The sequence below is a fragment of the Pomacea canaliculata genome, linkage group LG7 (genome assembly GCF_003073045.1).
Source record: "Pomacea canaliculata isolate SZHN2017 linkage group LG7, ASM307304v1, whole genome shotgun sequence".
Lineage (NCBI taxonomy): Eukaryota > Metazoa > Mollusca > Gastropoda > Architaenioglossa > Ampullariidae > Pomacea > Pomacea canaliculata.
In genome coordinates, this window is record NC_037596.1 from 10,007,386 (window position 1) to 10,023,620 (window position 16,235).

At 39.4% G+C, this 16,235-nt stretch overlaps 1 protein-coding gene across 1 annotated transcript; it reads right to left on the reverse strand.

The window, feature by feature from the left end:
- Positions 1-7,872: 7,872 nt before the first annotated feature.
- Positions 7,873-15,291, reverse strand: LOC112568294. The gene is made up of 8 exons (XM_025245530.1): positions 15,191-15,291; positions 14,645-14,989; positions 13,641-13,768; positions 12,721-12,931; positions 12,128-12,430; positions 11,264-11,551; positions 10,726-11,049; positions 7,873-10,076 (listed from the first exon to the last, which is right to left on the reverse strand). The coding sequence occupies exons 1-8, from the start codon at positions 15,276-15,278 to the stop codon at positions 9,952-9,954; spliced, it is 1,812 nt and encodes a 603-aa protein (XP_025101315.1). The 5' UTR covers positions 15,279-15,291; the 3' UTR covers positions 7,873-9,951.
- Positions 15,292-16,235: the final 944 nt, after the last annotated feature.

Sequence of the window (16,235 nt, forward strand, 5' to 3'; positions counted from 1 at the left end):
TCAGAAATGTGAATAAATCGAAAGCTTTGTCATCTAATGCTTCGTTTTAGCTGTTCACTGAAAAAAAAACTTCTGCCAGCAGTCCAGAGATATTCGTGATATAAGCGCTACTTTGTCGTTCATTGTCAATCCTCACCTGCAACCTATATATATAGACATGCACCTGCTGTATTTAACCAATCATACCACGCAAAAGCACTGGAAAGCATTTTGTTAATAGGAAATAGATGCCAAAGGCTTTGTCATGAACCAGCCTGGTTCAAGGCCAGAAAACAGTGTCGGGCTAGTAATAGAAACATTAAAGAGGGGCAGTTGGTACCCTGAGGCGATACAGGCTGTGGGTGAACAATAGGGGTAAAGATGTTATCTCCCTTTGTGGTAGCTGAGCCTGGGAATCGAGGCCGCTTACGAAATAGGGGCCGCAGGCATCACTTCACGGGTACGTTAATTCACGGGTGCTAATGGAAAGGCCCGTACACTCGGTCGTGAGAACAGAGTTTGTTTTCTTTACCACCGACTGGACACCGGTGCCGAATAGGGGAGCTAGACGGAGTGTCGCGACAGTCGGAGGGTGGTGTGGCCGACCGTGGGAAGATGAGCGGCGGATAGATGATGGGTACCCCGAGTATAGCGCGAGGGGGTGTAGTCCCTCTAGTCAGAGTTCGATAGCGTCAGAACTAGGTTGGTAGAATTGACAGGGGCCACGTGGCCCGGTAGTATATAAGCTAGAACCGCACTGTAGTCGAGGCTTTTTCCCCTCGTGTTCCAGCAGAGACGTAGTCTCTGAGTGATTGTCAGTCGCAGGCAGCAGGTCTGAAATAGGGAAGCCGTTCAGTCAGAACGTATCACTACCTGCTGGCACTTGTGATCTGGTGGTGTAGAGAGGAGAGTGTGCGCTGTAACCAAGGGTTAATTCTCCCAACGACAAGTGAGGGAGGTTACTGTGTCCGGCAGCGAGACGTGCGAGGCAGCGGTTGGCAGACCCCACCGCGCCACCGGTCCAGTGTGGTCATCTACAGAACAGCCTACAGTCATCTCTACTGCGAGAATCGTCGCTGCATCCATTGCCTGGAGCAACTGGGTGGGACAGTGACAAGAAATAATCTACGAGACCAGGTGTATGCAGGCAGCTGCACCCGTCTTCAGGAAACAACGACTTCCAGTTCAGAAGTCAGCGCTACTACGAGTATCGTCGCTGCATCCGTTGCCTGGGGCAACCGGGGTGGGACAGTGTCAAGGAATCGCCTAGAAGCCCAGGTGTACGCAGTCAGCTACATCCATCTTCAGGAAGCAACAAGCGAAGTAGTCGAGGGGACTATCAGTACGATATTATTCCAATACTGTGAATTGTGTGTCAGGGACGGACCGCGTGTCCGGACCTATGTGCAGATACGTGCAGATACGTAAGATCAAACCATCTTCTAAATTCATTGTTGTTTAATTGTCTTCATGTCAACCTAACTTGCTTTTGTTTTAATTATAATCTTTTACTTTGTACACTGTCTTGTCAGTTGAGTGTTTGCGCACGCGGGTGAGTGTGACTGCTAGTCAGGACGCGTGCGGAGGTGCGTACGGGCGGGCGAGTGTGTGTGAGGGTGAAAGCCGGGTGGAGCGAGCCAGCTAAAGAGACCCCTTTCCCCTCGGGCTAGTCAGGCCAGCCTTCTCCTAGCCTAGTTACGTCACAGGCTTTAACAGATCAACACTCGGTAAACACACATAAGAAACCGACAATTATTCGTAAAAATCGAATCTTGTGTACAGAGAATCGAAAAATCAAGCATTCATATGTAACAGGCATAGACAATATATATATGTCTCTGGGTGAGGCTCACAACCCACAGTTTTCTCAAGCTGAAGTTTGTGTTGCAGGCACCTGCTTAAAGAAAAGAGAATGGTTTGATGTGTTACCTCAATTGGCTTTATAAAATACATTAGAACCCACCACTGAGCTATGTTGATAAAACGAATTTTGATTAATCCTTGTCATTAATATTATTCAAAAACTTAAAAAAACAGTAGATATACATACTTAACTTAAAAAATATGCTTTTAAAACTTGAAAATGATTTGTCAAATAATAGATAACTGTATTTGCTACTAGCAAGAACCGATCGGAATGCTGTACGTGCTTACATGTACATGAAATGTCCATGGATCTGACCACTGCAGTGCATATATAATATATAGGTGTGTGCATATTAAATGAGGGCTAATGATAGATTTGTTAAAGCATATCTTCTTTTGCACAGGTGTCGAAGGCAGTGGATTTTCAAAGATTTTATGTACAAGAAGTATTAACATATATTAACGCCTTTTGCTAAAAACAGTATGCGTGATCAAGGATTAAGTGGAATGTAATGAAGACCTGTCAATGCTATAGAGCAGTGATGCCCAACCTTTTTCGGCCTGCGGGCCATACACATTTCCGACATGCGTGTCACGGGCCGCTTCACAGCAAAAATAAAATAAAAAAAATATAGAGCAGATACCATTTTTATTAGAAACAAGTTGTACTTACCATTAATTATGTAGTAATTAGTGGGATATTTGAAGTTGTTTACCTGAAACCAACTTCTGAATGTCCGGCTGCATGAAGAGACACCAAGTCGGAGCACTGAATCGAAATGTTTGTCCATCGAAAAAAAAGATTGAGATACACCCCTAGGTAGGGATATATACTTCTTCTCCCCTTGGTTTTCGTTTTTTTTTAGGTCTTCTTTTATTACTAACATGCCGATTTCCTGCACTGTGGGCAGAAGTTTCGCGGCCGGATGGCACCGCGTCGCGGGCCGGAAATGGCCCGCGGGCCGTAGGTTGTGCATCGCTGCTATAGAGAGAGTAATATTTTCTCCCTGGTTTATCTTACCATCTGAGGCCTTCTCAAGGAACGATCGGGAAAGAGCCTTCAATGCTGCAACGATCGAGAAACTGAAAAAGATGAAAATGAAAATACTGGTAATTTTGTAAACATAGATATCTAAGTATGCCTTATAGTTTTGAGCACTGGGTTCTCTGTTGTCACCACGGTTGTTCGTGTTTATGATTATTTGTTGTTTTCTTTAAGTCTGCTTTTCGTATTCCTTACACATGCTTTTGTTTCTTCCCTAATGTGGACGGATTATCAAAAGTACACTTGCCGCAGATGTGCTACCAAATAATCTTACTGCTTCGAGTTCTGATGCCAAGAGTTTCCAGGGAACCAGTCCTTTTGGAGATCTTTAGCCTGCAGACGATACAGTCATAACAATTCAGACAGACATGTACAAATTCACAGATATTTCCTTATTTTGTTCAGTTAAGCAATTGATTGAGATTGAGATTTTGATTAGAATGAAGACCCATAACATTATTCTTAGCTAACGGGGGTGAAGAAAGTTTACTGGGTGAGTTAACCTCAAGAGCAGTTAGAAACCGCTTCGGCCCGTCGTGTATTATCTTTTGTGAACTCGCCTTGCGGTAGCCTCGACGTTAACTTCAAGGCGTGTCAGCTACGACTGTGTTTGAAAAGAAATCTAACATGCAAGCAAAGAAAGTTGCTACCTTTATGATAATTAAGATATTCAGCAGTACTCGTAAAATAGTTTGTCTTCCACTACGTTTACGTTATGGTAGAAAAGTCGATACGCATCAACACAATAAGTACAATGTGTAATGGTTCTTAAGAACGTTATTATCGATGATGTGGAAGACAGACTCAGAAATGTAAGCAGGTAAGTATTGCAAAAAACCAAAAAAAAAAAAAAATCCCCACAATAATATCGTGGTATGCTTTCATTTGGGACAACAGGCTGATCATATTTTGTCATTACACTTCGCAAAGTATTTAATTAGTGCTTAAAGTTCTAAATTTAAGCACTAGCTTAATTATGACCTTTGATCCATTTATGGATAAGTTTGTAATATGACAACAACATCACATTGAAAACCTACAGATATATCAATATTTCCACAAAACAGCTAAGAATTGGTTTCTGTTCGTCATTTAACTATTGTAACGTTAATTTCCTTTAGTTTCATCATCCTGGTCATTAAACATACCAGACGATTCAGCCATTGAGAACCGACATCATCCGTCTTCTGTTTTGCTTGAAAGGGCCGTGATCCAATCCTATCTGGCTCTGCTTGGTGAGTAGTTGTCTCAGCATTTACACTAATAAAACACATGTTAGAACCAACATGAAACTTTGCACTTCTTCAAACTGTTTATCATCCATCCCTCTTTACACCCTGACTCGCCTAGTACTTAAAAAAAAGTTATTGTTTCTTATCAGTATTGCAGAGTCATAAGGTGCATTCTGCATTAATGTGCTTCCGTTGAACCCCAGTGTATCATGCCCCTCACATTCTTATGTATTCGAAATATTGTTCGAATGTTACAAAACAGAGGAAGCCAATCGAATACACACATTATTGGCGTACTTTGTAACTGTAAATCATCGGTGCTATTAATTCTTATGTCTCTCAGAAAGAGCCTTAATTAGCGTCAACCTCTTCCCTACTTCGCCCAATCTAGTTTTAAAAGGAGGCTTTCACAAGTCTTAAAAAAAAAGGAGTAAAATGTGGCTTCCGATAGTCTCGGAAAGTTTATATTTCTTAAGATATAAAACGTTGAGGGATGAGAATTCCAAGAGTGTAGCTCCTTCGATGATAATCCCCTTATTGTCAAAAAAATTTGTTGTTGTTGTTGTTGTTGTTGTTGTTGTTGTTTCTATGACTGTCGAAATTACCACGTTTCCTGAGAAGAAATGAGAATTTTGTGCCCTGATGCTACGTGTCAAAACACGAAGGGGTTGAAGTGAATCGCCGGAAGGGTAGCCGATTGTTAATTTTTAATCGCTCTCTGCGTGAAGCCAGCGATTAAGTGTCTCCGCCGATGTTGAAGCAGCAGGAACATCTAATCATAGAAGCTGCCAAACCTTTTAGACATGCGTGTCCTTGTCAACCAGCCAACGATACTGACACAGTACTCACCTCTAGTGTCACCCGAGCAGCCATGGCTTGTAGGTGAATGTACTTTCCAATTACCCTAGCACCAGGTATTCATAAGCAGTGAGTCATGACGATCTGGGATATTAGCTGCGACGTGACAAGACAGTAAATATTTTGAACACCCATCGTCCAGAATTTTTCATACATATGTACATACACTTTCTTTAGGGATGTACTTACAATTAATATTCTATGACTGGTGCAGTGAAACCTCGATAAACTATATAGATACTATGGACGTATTTATTTACGAAAAAGACGATGAAACTGAATAAGACTAAATTGTGCCCTTCGCTTATTGCATCGGTGCCATTGGATTTTTCTTTCTTCACCAAATTCACACACAGATATGTTGACTTATCTATTTCACGCGATGAAATAATGGCATGTTTAGTACGGTCATTATTTTAGAAACATAAATTAGTTAAAACTACAAACCTTGGCTGAGATAGAGCGATATGCTCACCATAGTAGAAATGTATGGTTTAATCATCGACGGTAGAAGCAAAATCATAAACACCAACAACAACAACAAAATCGAGTGGAATTTCTGTAGCTTTCAACGTGAAGTACATATGTCTGCAGTTGTTTTCGCTTACCTTTCTTCCAGGTAGGTACATGTCACCTGACAGTGTCACCCTTGCTTCACGTTGAAAGGCACAGCGGCACTACTTTAGCTTCCTTTGTGCTGGGCATGTGCCCAGTCGGTAAGTTCGATGAACCAATCAAAGACGATGATGATGAAATTCATATTGTTCGATTTGCTGCTAACGGTAGTAGTCTGCGTACCTGCAACGGGGCTTTATCGCTGTTTCCATCATGCATCTTGCTACTTATTTTCCTAGCTCGGTTCACTGCCTTTAAAATGTCGGGCATGCGCTGTGTACTTCTTATCTGCCCCAAATACTTTCCGGTGACAATAATAGATATTTATATTGCTTACATAGTGGGTCTATATAAAGTTACTGCACACTGAGCATTGGTTCAACGAATATGTAAAATAACCACACTAGCTTCTAGTATATCTCGCACAGATGCACTAAAATCTTCAGACCTGGGCAAAGGCAGGCCCGCGGGCCGGATCCGGCCCACCTCCTGTCTCTGACCGGCCCGCCCGCTCGCCGCCAGTATATATACTATATACATACAGTATTGGGTAAAACTGAGTTAACTATATTAGTCCGGCCCTCTAAAAACATTCCAACTTCTCATGCGGCCCCTTGGGAAAATTAATTGCCCACCCCTGGCTTAAAGAGTTTTAAAACGACTAGTGCGCTATGAAAATGCAAAGTATTTAATACTTTCAAAAACATTTAATCAGTCTCTTCTGAAATAAATCAAGAAAAGAAACAAATAATTTTCTATGAACTTGCAAGAATTTTATTTGTCAAGTATTTGATTATTTGTCGTATCCAAAGACTGAGAAATGTTTAGGTAACTGCTACTAGCATATTGCCAAAAAGTCGTCATAGATTACTTCCCTTTAAAACCGACATTTTCTTTTATTATTTTATCTTCCTTATGTTCCTGTCTGGATTTTCCTTCTTTCTGTAGCTGCTTATCTTTTTTATTTATTTTTTTCTTCTTTCTTTCAACCCTATTTTATACACATAATACAATAGTGTTATATGAACAAAGAGAAGCATTATCCTGAGAGCTTACAAAGCACTACACTAAGAAAAAAAAAAAAGGACGACACGCACAAAAGACCCTTCTGTTTTATTTATCAGCTTTTCTGGTTTTTAAGAAGGAAGGATAAGATGTAAACTAAATCAATATCTTTTCTTAATAGACACATTGTACACTTGTGAAAGTTTAAACAATCTTCCTGCTTGTCAAAATGGTTCTTTTGACTGAGTGACCATCAAAGGCTGTGAAATAGCTGGCTAGACGAAACTTTCGTCTAGATGTCACTAATATCACATGTACACGTATTAATTTGTTTCCCTACACAGAGCCACTGGCGATCTGTGGAGGTTGTGTGAATGGACTCTTTTATTTGCTCTTGAAGGCAGCACATACTATGTTTTGGCTTGTGTCATTGAAAGACCTCACGGCGAGTGAAATCGATGTAACCATGGCTAGAAGTAAACTCGGAGCATAAACATGTAAATAACGTGGTTCAGCCGATTCACCCGACTGTTTAGGTATTAACAGAACTGGTGGCAGTTCATCAATAACGACCAGTCTTCATGTGTGTAGTATGGGGCATTCAAGTTTGTCATTGTGCAGTGGTACAAGTGCTTTTTGTTTATGGTTAGTTTGATTAGTTCGTTCACTATTTGGGGATCGTTCTTTACCTTATTTGTGTAATAAAAAAAAATTCGTTAGCCGCCTCGACCAAGGTTGAATAAAATAATAATGTGCTTATATCATCTGTTCAATCAAATTTCATTTTTAAGTGCAATTTAAAAGTAGAGACGAAGAGTTATGAGAAGCATGCAGGGTTTTCATGTAAGCAATGTGAGCACAAATGGATAAATATAGACGTGACGTCACAGCAATGTTAATTTTGGAATTTTCGAAGTACCTGAATATTGTAAGTGAAATTCGATGGAGTTTTTATTTTCGGAAAAAACTGCCTCGTTCTGAAAAAAGACAGCAAAGTATGGTTGTCACGTTGATGTCGCCACAACACTGCTTGCCACCCCAGCGATCAAGCACCCGTTGAAGCAGGCAAAATCTCCACTGAAACCGTGTATGTGTGTCTACCAGACAGAGCGAAGTATCTTATCTCTGTGATTAAATGGTATTTAGAGCTTCTCTCTGTTTGACTGTTAACGAGGTCTTCAGTTTAACAAATAAGACTTGCCTAAACAGGAAAATAATTAGATTCCAATCCTATTTCACGATGGAACAGATAAATACCAGACACCATGAGCACAACTCATCATCTTTAAGTGATCTTAAGGAAGAGCCTGACTGAAGTGAAGATTCATCCAAAGTGTGACTTTAGCACCGTTTTAAATTCGTTGTACATGTTCATATGTTCACTATTTTCGAGCCTGACTTGACAAATGAAAAGCCGATTAAAGGCGGGTTAAACCCTTTTAAAGAGGTTTTATGATGAACTGGATCGAAAGCTTTAACATTCAGTGCCTGTTCTGTAGCAGTCAAGTATTCTAAAATGTCACAGCTCACACTTCCACACTGACTGACATGCTCCAAAATAATGTCTGTCATGTGGGTCCGACTGAAAATTTGCTAAAATGCATAAGAGCAATTATGATGAATGACTAAATAAGAAACTTTTTTTTTCAAAACTTGATCTGCACATAAATCTCATATACTAGTGATTTCCATGAATAAATCATTTCACTGAAGAAGTACCTCATGAGCAATTTTGTTACTGTTTAATGACACTCAGCAAATCTCTTGTGCACTGTACTCGTATTAGTTAATGGCGCTATGACACGCACGAACACACACACACACACACAAATGCATGTTCACAAATGTTTTTCCCCATCAGGCAAGTCGTGCAGTATTGTCTTCACGTGCATCGGCGGTGGGCGATATCACTGTCACTCAAAGATGGGAGCTGAACCATCTGCCCTCATCAAGAGTATGGAAAGGTCAGACTGGACTGCTTACATCCACTTTTAGCATCTTCATGTGGTGCTGAACGCAGTATTCGGACACTCGCCCAAATGATGGCTATTCTGTTATAAAAAAAAATAAATAAATAAAAAAAAAATAAAAATTACCGTGTGCGAATTTTTCCTCACATTAACTTTCTGTATCTGTCAAAGGGATATTTTTTTTATTCGACCCAGATGCTAGGATATACTCAGAGATTTATTTATGTATTATCCATTTTCACACGCACTCATGCGTGAACTTACTAAACTGTTCTCTTTCCTTTGACCTGCACGCAGAGAAATCAGTTTAAAGCTGCTCAACAAAGTACTAAAGAATGATACACTCGATTGTTTGTGCATCACCACACATGATGCTACATAGTCACAAAACTAACAGGGAGATAGTTAACGCTATATAAATCTTTCAAAAATACATAAACTACTCTGAGGGTGTGCACTCCACACATGGAATGTCCACCAATGCTATGCAATGGCAAGTATCAGAAGTAAAAAAATGCAACAAAGCGTTGTTTTTTGTAGAATTCTCGTTACAAATCATTCACTTTCGTATTCATTAAAGTAAAGAAGGAAACGACGCTCAGACAACATGTCTTAAGATATACTTATCTTATATCCTTTGTCTTTGCCAGCACGATAACACACAAAACTAAATTTACTCTTACCTGCATGAGCACGTTAGTCATCGTTATGGAGGGACGAGGGTTTCCTTTCTTTTTTTGTCTTGTCCACTACAGCACACAGGGGCGTCTGACAGGACTCCGGCTATGAAGCTTCGGAAGCTATCGCTGCTTTGAAGATGTGAATCCTCAGTATTATTGTAAGGAGTAGGTCTGGGAAGCTAGTATGTCACAGAGGTTCTGACGGACAAGAACTTCCCTTGGGCATCATAGCAAATGTTGCTCTGTATACGTGAATGTTGCTTCCATTCTTCTATCACCAGCAAGAAGTTTGAACCCCCAACACGACTGTATGGAGTCTTTACACGCCTGATTGACTGAAGTCTATGTTCCGGACATTTAAAGCGATCACCATCACTTTTTATTATTACTCTCTTCTCGGTTTAGTGCAGACTACCAATAAAGCTTGGCAGATCGTGCGAAATAATAGGGCCATAACAAAAATGTCTTATAAAATCTTATCGGATATAGTTGACGAACATAATGTTAAGTAGACATCACCCAGGAAAGCTGTATTAGAATGTTGTAAAGTGGGATAAGAGAGTTCGGTTTGGGATGGTCTATAAAATCGAACTATGAGGACAATAAAAAGCTATGGTAATACATAAAGAATAGCATGACATTTACATTTATCCGAGTAAATCATTCGATACCACTTTCTTTTAATTAGAAGAGGTTATCTATTACTTACCTTTGCTTCGCTTCCTTTTCTTAAGTAAGACAACGATAGCAGCAATCGTGAAGATAAAAACGACGACACACACACTAGTAAATGCAGGGTAATATGATTCCAGGTCTTTCGGGACATCTAGAAAAAAAGATAAAATATAAACTAATAACTTATTTTATTTACTTGGCATTAATGTACACAATTATATTACTATGCAGAAAAAATAGTAGAATGTGACGTGTGTGTTTGTGTGGCTTTTGTTCAAATCCGCACCGTTCGCACGATTCCATTTAATTTGGCAGACGTATTCCTCTAAGTGAAGGTCTCTGGAAGATATATGTTGCTCCAGAACATGTTTAACATTTATATTTATTTTCTGCGTTCTGAGAAGTTACTGCTAGTCCCAGATAAAACAGTACTGTGCAAAAGAAATTTAACAGGCATCTCTTACACAGAAAAAAATGGCATCAGAGTTTGATTTCGGGTCCTATGAAAGCTAAAGAGATAGAGCTGGCATCAGATACAGGAAAAAGAAGAAAGGGAACGAGAGACGAAGAAGCACACAGATAGGTAAACAAAACCAAAGAGACTGAGAGAGTTTTTTTAGCCACTTGACTATTCACTTCTCTACCGCGTTAAGACTTCTAGAAAACTTCACATCCCCTCTGTTCTGAGACTTCTGACGAGCGCGCACTTATGAACAAACCCGAGAAAGAAGGAGAATTCTGACAGCTAAAATATCTGAGCAATAAATAAATATACCAGTGATCTCATCACATTTACTCACTGAAGTCTATTGTGACAGTGAAGTTCTCGTCACCAGCCTCGTTAATGACCTGTACCTTGTAGGACCCGGTTGTCAAGGAATTGATGTTGACGACTCTCAGAGAGCATGTGGACAGGTAACGGCGAAATACAGACTGACAGGTGATATTTACCATGGTGTCTTTACCTTCATTGTGGGCATCTTCACTGTTGTTTATTGGTGATTTGACAAACCACACGTGGTACTCGTGTGGTACAGGGTAAGCGATTATGTCAAAGTTCATTTCCGTTTGGTGGTTCATCATGTCAAACCCAAGTCGTGTAGACGAGTGACTTCGAGGCTTGCCTGTTAAAGACACATATAACAAAGAAAACAAATAAAGCACAAAACACAACACATACAAACAAATAAATACATGAAAGCAAACACGAAGCCGTGTGTGTGTGTGTTTGTAAGGGTTTTGAATGTGAGACGTATATCGCTGGAAAGTTTCGAATAAAAATCAGAAGAAATGACAGCACAGGTCACGTGGTGACCTACAAAAGAATCTTCCACTTACACCGGACGTTGAGGTCAAGACTGACCGAGGAGGTCACGCCTGACTGACGTGAAAACTCGTTCCACGCGGAGCACGTGTAGGTGGCCGTGTCCTCACAGCGAGCGATGAAGGTGTAGTTGACAGGAGACAAATCTCTAATGATGACGGTGTTGTTGTCGTTGTTATAGATGGAGATGTGTGGTGTGGGCCGACCGTCAGATTTACACAAAATGTTTACTTGTTGTCCCTCATTTACTGTTTGATTTTGTTTGTAGCCGTTGAGCAAAAACTCAGCTACTCTGGGAGCGTCTGTACAAAGTATCAGTTAAATTTATTTCTTTGCTTACGGCTGGAACTAACATGAACTAATTAAAATTTTATAACATAGATGATCTTTTTGGTCTTAATCGTTAGCTAAGATGTGATCCATTAATTCAGATATAGCATAGGATTTACTGCATTGAAGAAATTAAGAGTATTGTGTACCGTAGAAGATACCAACATGTTGTTTTTGAATTTATATGATGATAGATAATGATCAAGAAGATCACTGATGCTTTTCTACTCGGCCTAGAGTAACAATTAATAGTAAAACAATAAGTGCAAGGATTATTATTTTTCTTTCACATTGTTTATTCATATGTATGCAATCCCTGTACTTCCGGGTGTATTGTTGTCACTGCGCCGTAGAAGAACATTTTAAAAATTTATAAAGCAGCTGCTAACCACGGACGATTAAACAGCTGAGGTATGAATATGTGCCCATGGGTGGGGATTTCATGTACGTAAATTTAGATAAATCTATGAGAAAATTTGCAGACAGACTAGAAGAAGTTCAAAGTGTAGTCAGAGACGTGTATAATTTAGAATAAATTGTTTACATACATCCTATATTGACAATGTAGTTTTCTCCATGTATCTTCTCCAGTCCCCAGACCACGTCACATCTGAACCAGGTTCTGCCATGGTCTGCTTGAGTGAAGAAATGCGTATAATGTAGTTCGTGTGATGTGAAATTTTGTTGGCCTTCAGAGGCTGCTGTCTCCAGGTCTGTCTGGTCACCTATGATCCATATCAAGTAGCCTGCAGGTTGGCCCACAGAAGAGGTTTTACAGGTACAGGTGGCGCTTGTAGTCTCTAACACGTATTGTTGTGGACCACACGACACACTGGGCAAAGAAGGGCGTTCTGCACAGGAAGACTTAGAATCTTAATAGGTATATATGTTCGTAGTTTTAAAAAGAAGAGGATGTAGAATGAACCTATTACTCCAAATTTTAGTAAACACACACAGAGAAAGAGAGAGAGAAACACAGAGTGATAGAAATACAGGACATTTCTCTCATGAACATGGTGCGAGAAAAAACGGTAGAGAACTAGAAGGACAGAGACAGATAAGATGAGAAAAAGTTGGTGAGAAGCGATCACCGTAGCTCGGAGAAAGCCAGTATTCTTTTCAAACCACAGCTGTATTTTACCAGTTGTAATCCAGTTGTATTTATCTGTAAAGTTTGCATAGTACGTCCGTCCACCTGGTGAAACAGAGACATGAAAGGCATACTGTCCTTCTTCCCTTGGGAGTGTGGTGTTGAACTGACAAAAACCTGAAACCTTCACTTCTTTCTCTCCTATGTACTCGCTGGTTGGTGAGGTCAGCATTGTGACTGTTTCCAAGCTTTTGATTTGTGACTGTAAAAAAGCAACCATGAAAGCATGAAGAGAAAACTATGAAAATTCAATTTGCACGAGAACATGGAAGAAAACAAGCAAAAGCTTATTTTACAAATGCAAAACAATTTAAATGGATATTAAAACATTAGATATGCACTGACAGTGAATTAAAAATTAAACAATTGATTTTCATAGAATTGAGCTATCACTTTTAAAAGGAGTTTACAAACTTTTTTAACGAATCGGACACAGCTATGTAAGATTATTAATCACGTTAGTTTGATTCCCTTTATTAATCTTTTACTCTGAAATTGTTTAGTTTTTATTTGGACACTATTTAAAATGCAGAGTGCAAGAAATGAAAACAAAGGAACGAAAATGTAAGTCGTTTAAATAATGAATATAATATTATTATTTATATGAATTGTAACATGAAAGAGTAGGAAATATGTTTAAGGCAAACATCAAACAAAGTTGATTCAGCAAAGGAACTGTTGCTTGGTACTTTAAATTATCGAGATCATTCAACACAGCCATGAATTTGCTGTTGCACGTTTAGAGTAAAAACTATCGCACTCTTATCATTTCACATGAGCTATGTATATAAGATTTAATTTAGAGATATGTTTGCGTGTATTATAAATCGAGCACCAAAGACAACTGCTTGCATATAACTACATGTATTTCATTTTTTTCGAAGAGAATCAATGTGACACTAAACACTGACTGCCTGGTTTAGCCGGTAAAGCTGACACGTGTAAAGTCCACGTGAAGAGTAGACACGTCCGACGTGGCAGGACACAGTCACGGTCCAGGACGTAGTAACGGCCGTGCATGACACGTCCTCGGGTGGATCTGTAAATGACTGATTATTGTACAGGACAAAACGACAATAAACTGATACAGGTGCAGGCACCGCATTCCATATATATATATAATAGGCTATGATAATCTGTTTAGCACAGAGCTTTAATATTGTTTGTGTTTTAGCGAGACTTTGTTTTTGTGCGGATGTATACTTCCACGCACAGGAGAGATCATAAATGGAGAGAAATGGATATGTTAGAAATGGAAGAAAGTGGTGATGAATGCTTCACTTTTTTTACACTTTTAGGATGGCACAATGCCTTTCTTTGTAGGAATTTTTTTTATCATTGTTATCCTTGATTTTTTTTTTTTTTGCTGGCGTTGCGGTAATGATGGTAGTAGAGATGTTACAGACATTTGCTGACTATAAAGTTGACAAGGTGCATGCGTCAGACCTATCCTCTCTAGATTTTCTTATTCTAACCAGAAGAAATGCCTTTTAACAGCAGAAGCTGACACGCATTTCAGGGTGGGACCTTACGCAAGTTTGTAGCACCTTTAACATCAAATGAATTTACATTTACCTTCATTTTCCTTATTTTCTAACATTTTTCATATAAAAGTGTCTATAATATCACAAAACTCATAGGTCTACAGTACATATAGAAGAGAGATGAAAAGGCTGATGTTACCCTCGAGAAGAGCAACCGTTGAAAAGGGTGAGCGTGAGAATCGAGAATCACGAAGTAGAAGAATGATTATGGTCTAACACTTAAAGTTATAAATAATATCTTTCGTGAAAATACTTATACATAGAACAAAGGATATGAGATGAAAGGAAGCACTTAAAGATAATAACGGCTTAAGTTTGAAAGACTTAAGCGTGAATAAATAAATATAAAGAAAATCGTCGGTTGTGCTTACACACATAGTGGAGTCCACAGCGAGCTGATGCCCCTTGCCCTGCTCCAGCCATACGATAACACAGAAGACTGCCGTTTGTCAAATGGACAATGTTCCGATGTTTTACAGCTCTAATGGTCATAGAACTTGAATGGCGAGCTTTTACTATACTGGCTTTAAACAGATTGTTGAAATCATTTAGCTCTTCGCAAGTACTTTCGCATGTCGCTAACGAAACGAAACGACTGGAATAGTTGTACCCAAATCTCCACTCGACTTGTCCCTCAGCCGTGCAAGTGAAGACAGTGACTTGGTCAGCTAGGACTTCTCTCACACCGTTGTCATCACAGGGAGAGATGTTTACACCTGAAAATAACAGCTTTACAGCAACCTCAAGGTTCAAATTTATTTTCTACACAGACATTATTTTGAAAAATCTCTTTCATTCTTGTTTTCTTCCTCTTTCATATATAAGCGAAATTGATATTCCCTTTCATGGTTCTCAAACATCTTACCTTGATGTTAGCATTACAGCTTAACATGTTACAGTGTTCCTCATAACCTTACCTGTGACAACCAAAAATAACAAGACAGGTGCTGTCCATACAGTCCACATCCGTGGTTTCACGACCTCACGCAAGTCACAGAAGAACATTCTTGCTCCTGGGGCGAGAACACATTAGCTTCTAACGAAGCCGAGCGCCTATACAGTGTAAACCTTTCCGCTTAAACTCGGTCTTCTTACATTAGAATATCTATGCAAGGAGTATGACTGCATACGAGGAAGTGTAAACTAATGTACCCATCATAGCCTGATTACTGTACATGGAAGAACAACAACAGATTCCATCTTTAGTCAACTACAAATTCTGGTTGTGCAGGCTGATAGCTGAAGAAGGATTGTAGGAGTGTAGCGACATCTTTTCACAATAGTTAAATTTTAATCCCTCAGTTATTACAGGAATTGATCATGGTCATTCAGTGAATAATCTGTTTAAAAATTATTCATCATCATGGTTGTGACCTTTTTTTTAAAAAAAGCCACATGCAAAACCCTGTATAGACAAAGTCCTCAACACTAGCCAACTGTTTTCGTACAGTACTGATGTTTCAAACGTGAGTTGTAAGCTAGGCAATGAAGCGGAGTAGGTAAGCTTTTGTGTGTTGAATTTTTGAGAATGCATGGTAGTCTGACTACATTTGCACAATTTTCTGTTTCTTTTCTTGACTATAAACCCTAATGGGCATTAGTAGTTATGATACAATGGTACATACAAACCAAAACGAATTTCGTTAGAAAGCGGACTTGCCTGTGTGAGTAAATTAGTATGAACTGTAAATTTTAAGAAAACTATTATGTGTCTATAGTGTCTAAGCTGAATGAAAGTCGTTGTATACGGCTATTTCTATTTGTCTCACTTTCTGAATTAGGCTGCTAGCAACTTTTTAAATTCACGCATCCTTTAAGGACGGATTACATGGCCGAACCTGATCCACCAGTGGTTTCTGATGTCACACAAGGATACCGACAGTGCTCCATATAAAGTCATTGGGTTTTGTGTTCCTTGTAAGAGACTCGGAGCAGTCCCCTCTCGCATGTAGTTTCGAATGT

Coding starts and splice junctions, on each gene's coding strand:
- LOC112568294 (XM_025245530.1), bottom strand. CDS start 15,278: ATGTTCTTCTGTGACTTGCGTGAGGTCGTGAAACCACGGATGTGGACT. Junction 12,431..12,720: donor ATACAACTGGATTACAACTG/GTAAAATACAGC, acceptor CTTCCTGTGCAG/AACGCCCTTCTTTGCCCAGT. Junction 10,077..10,725: donor CACTGTCACAATAGACTTCA/GTGAGTAAATGT, acceptor CTTTTTTTCTAG/ATGTCCCGAAAGACCTGGAA.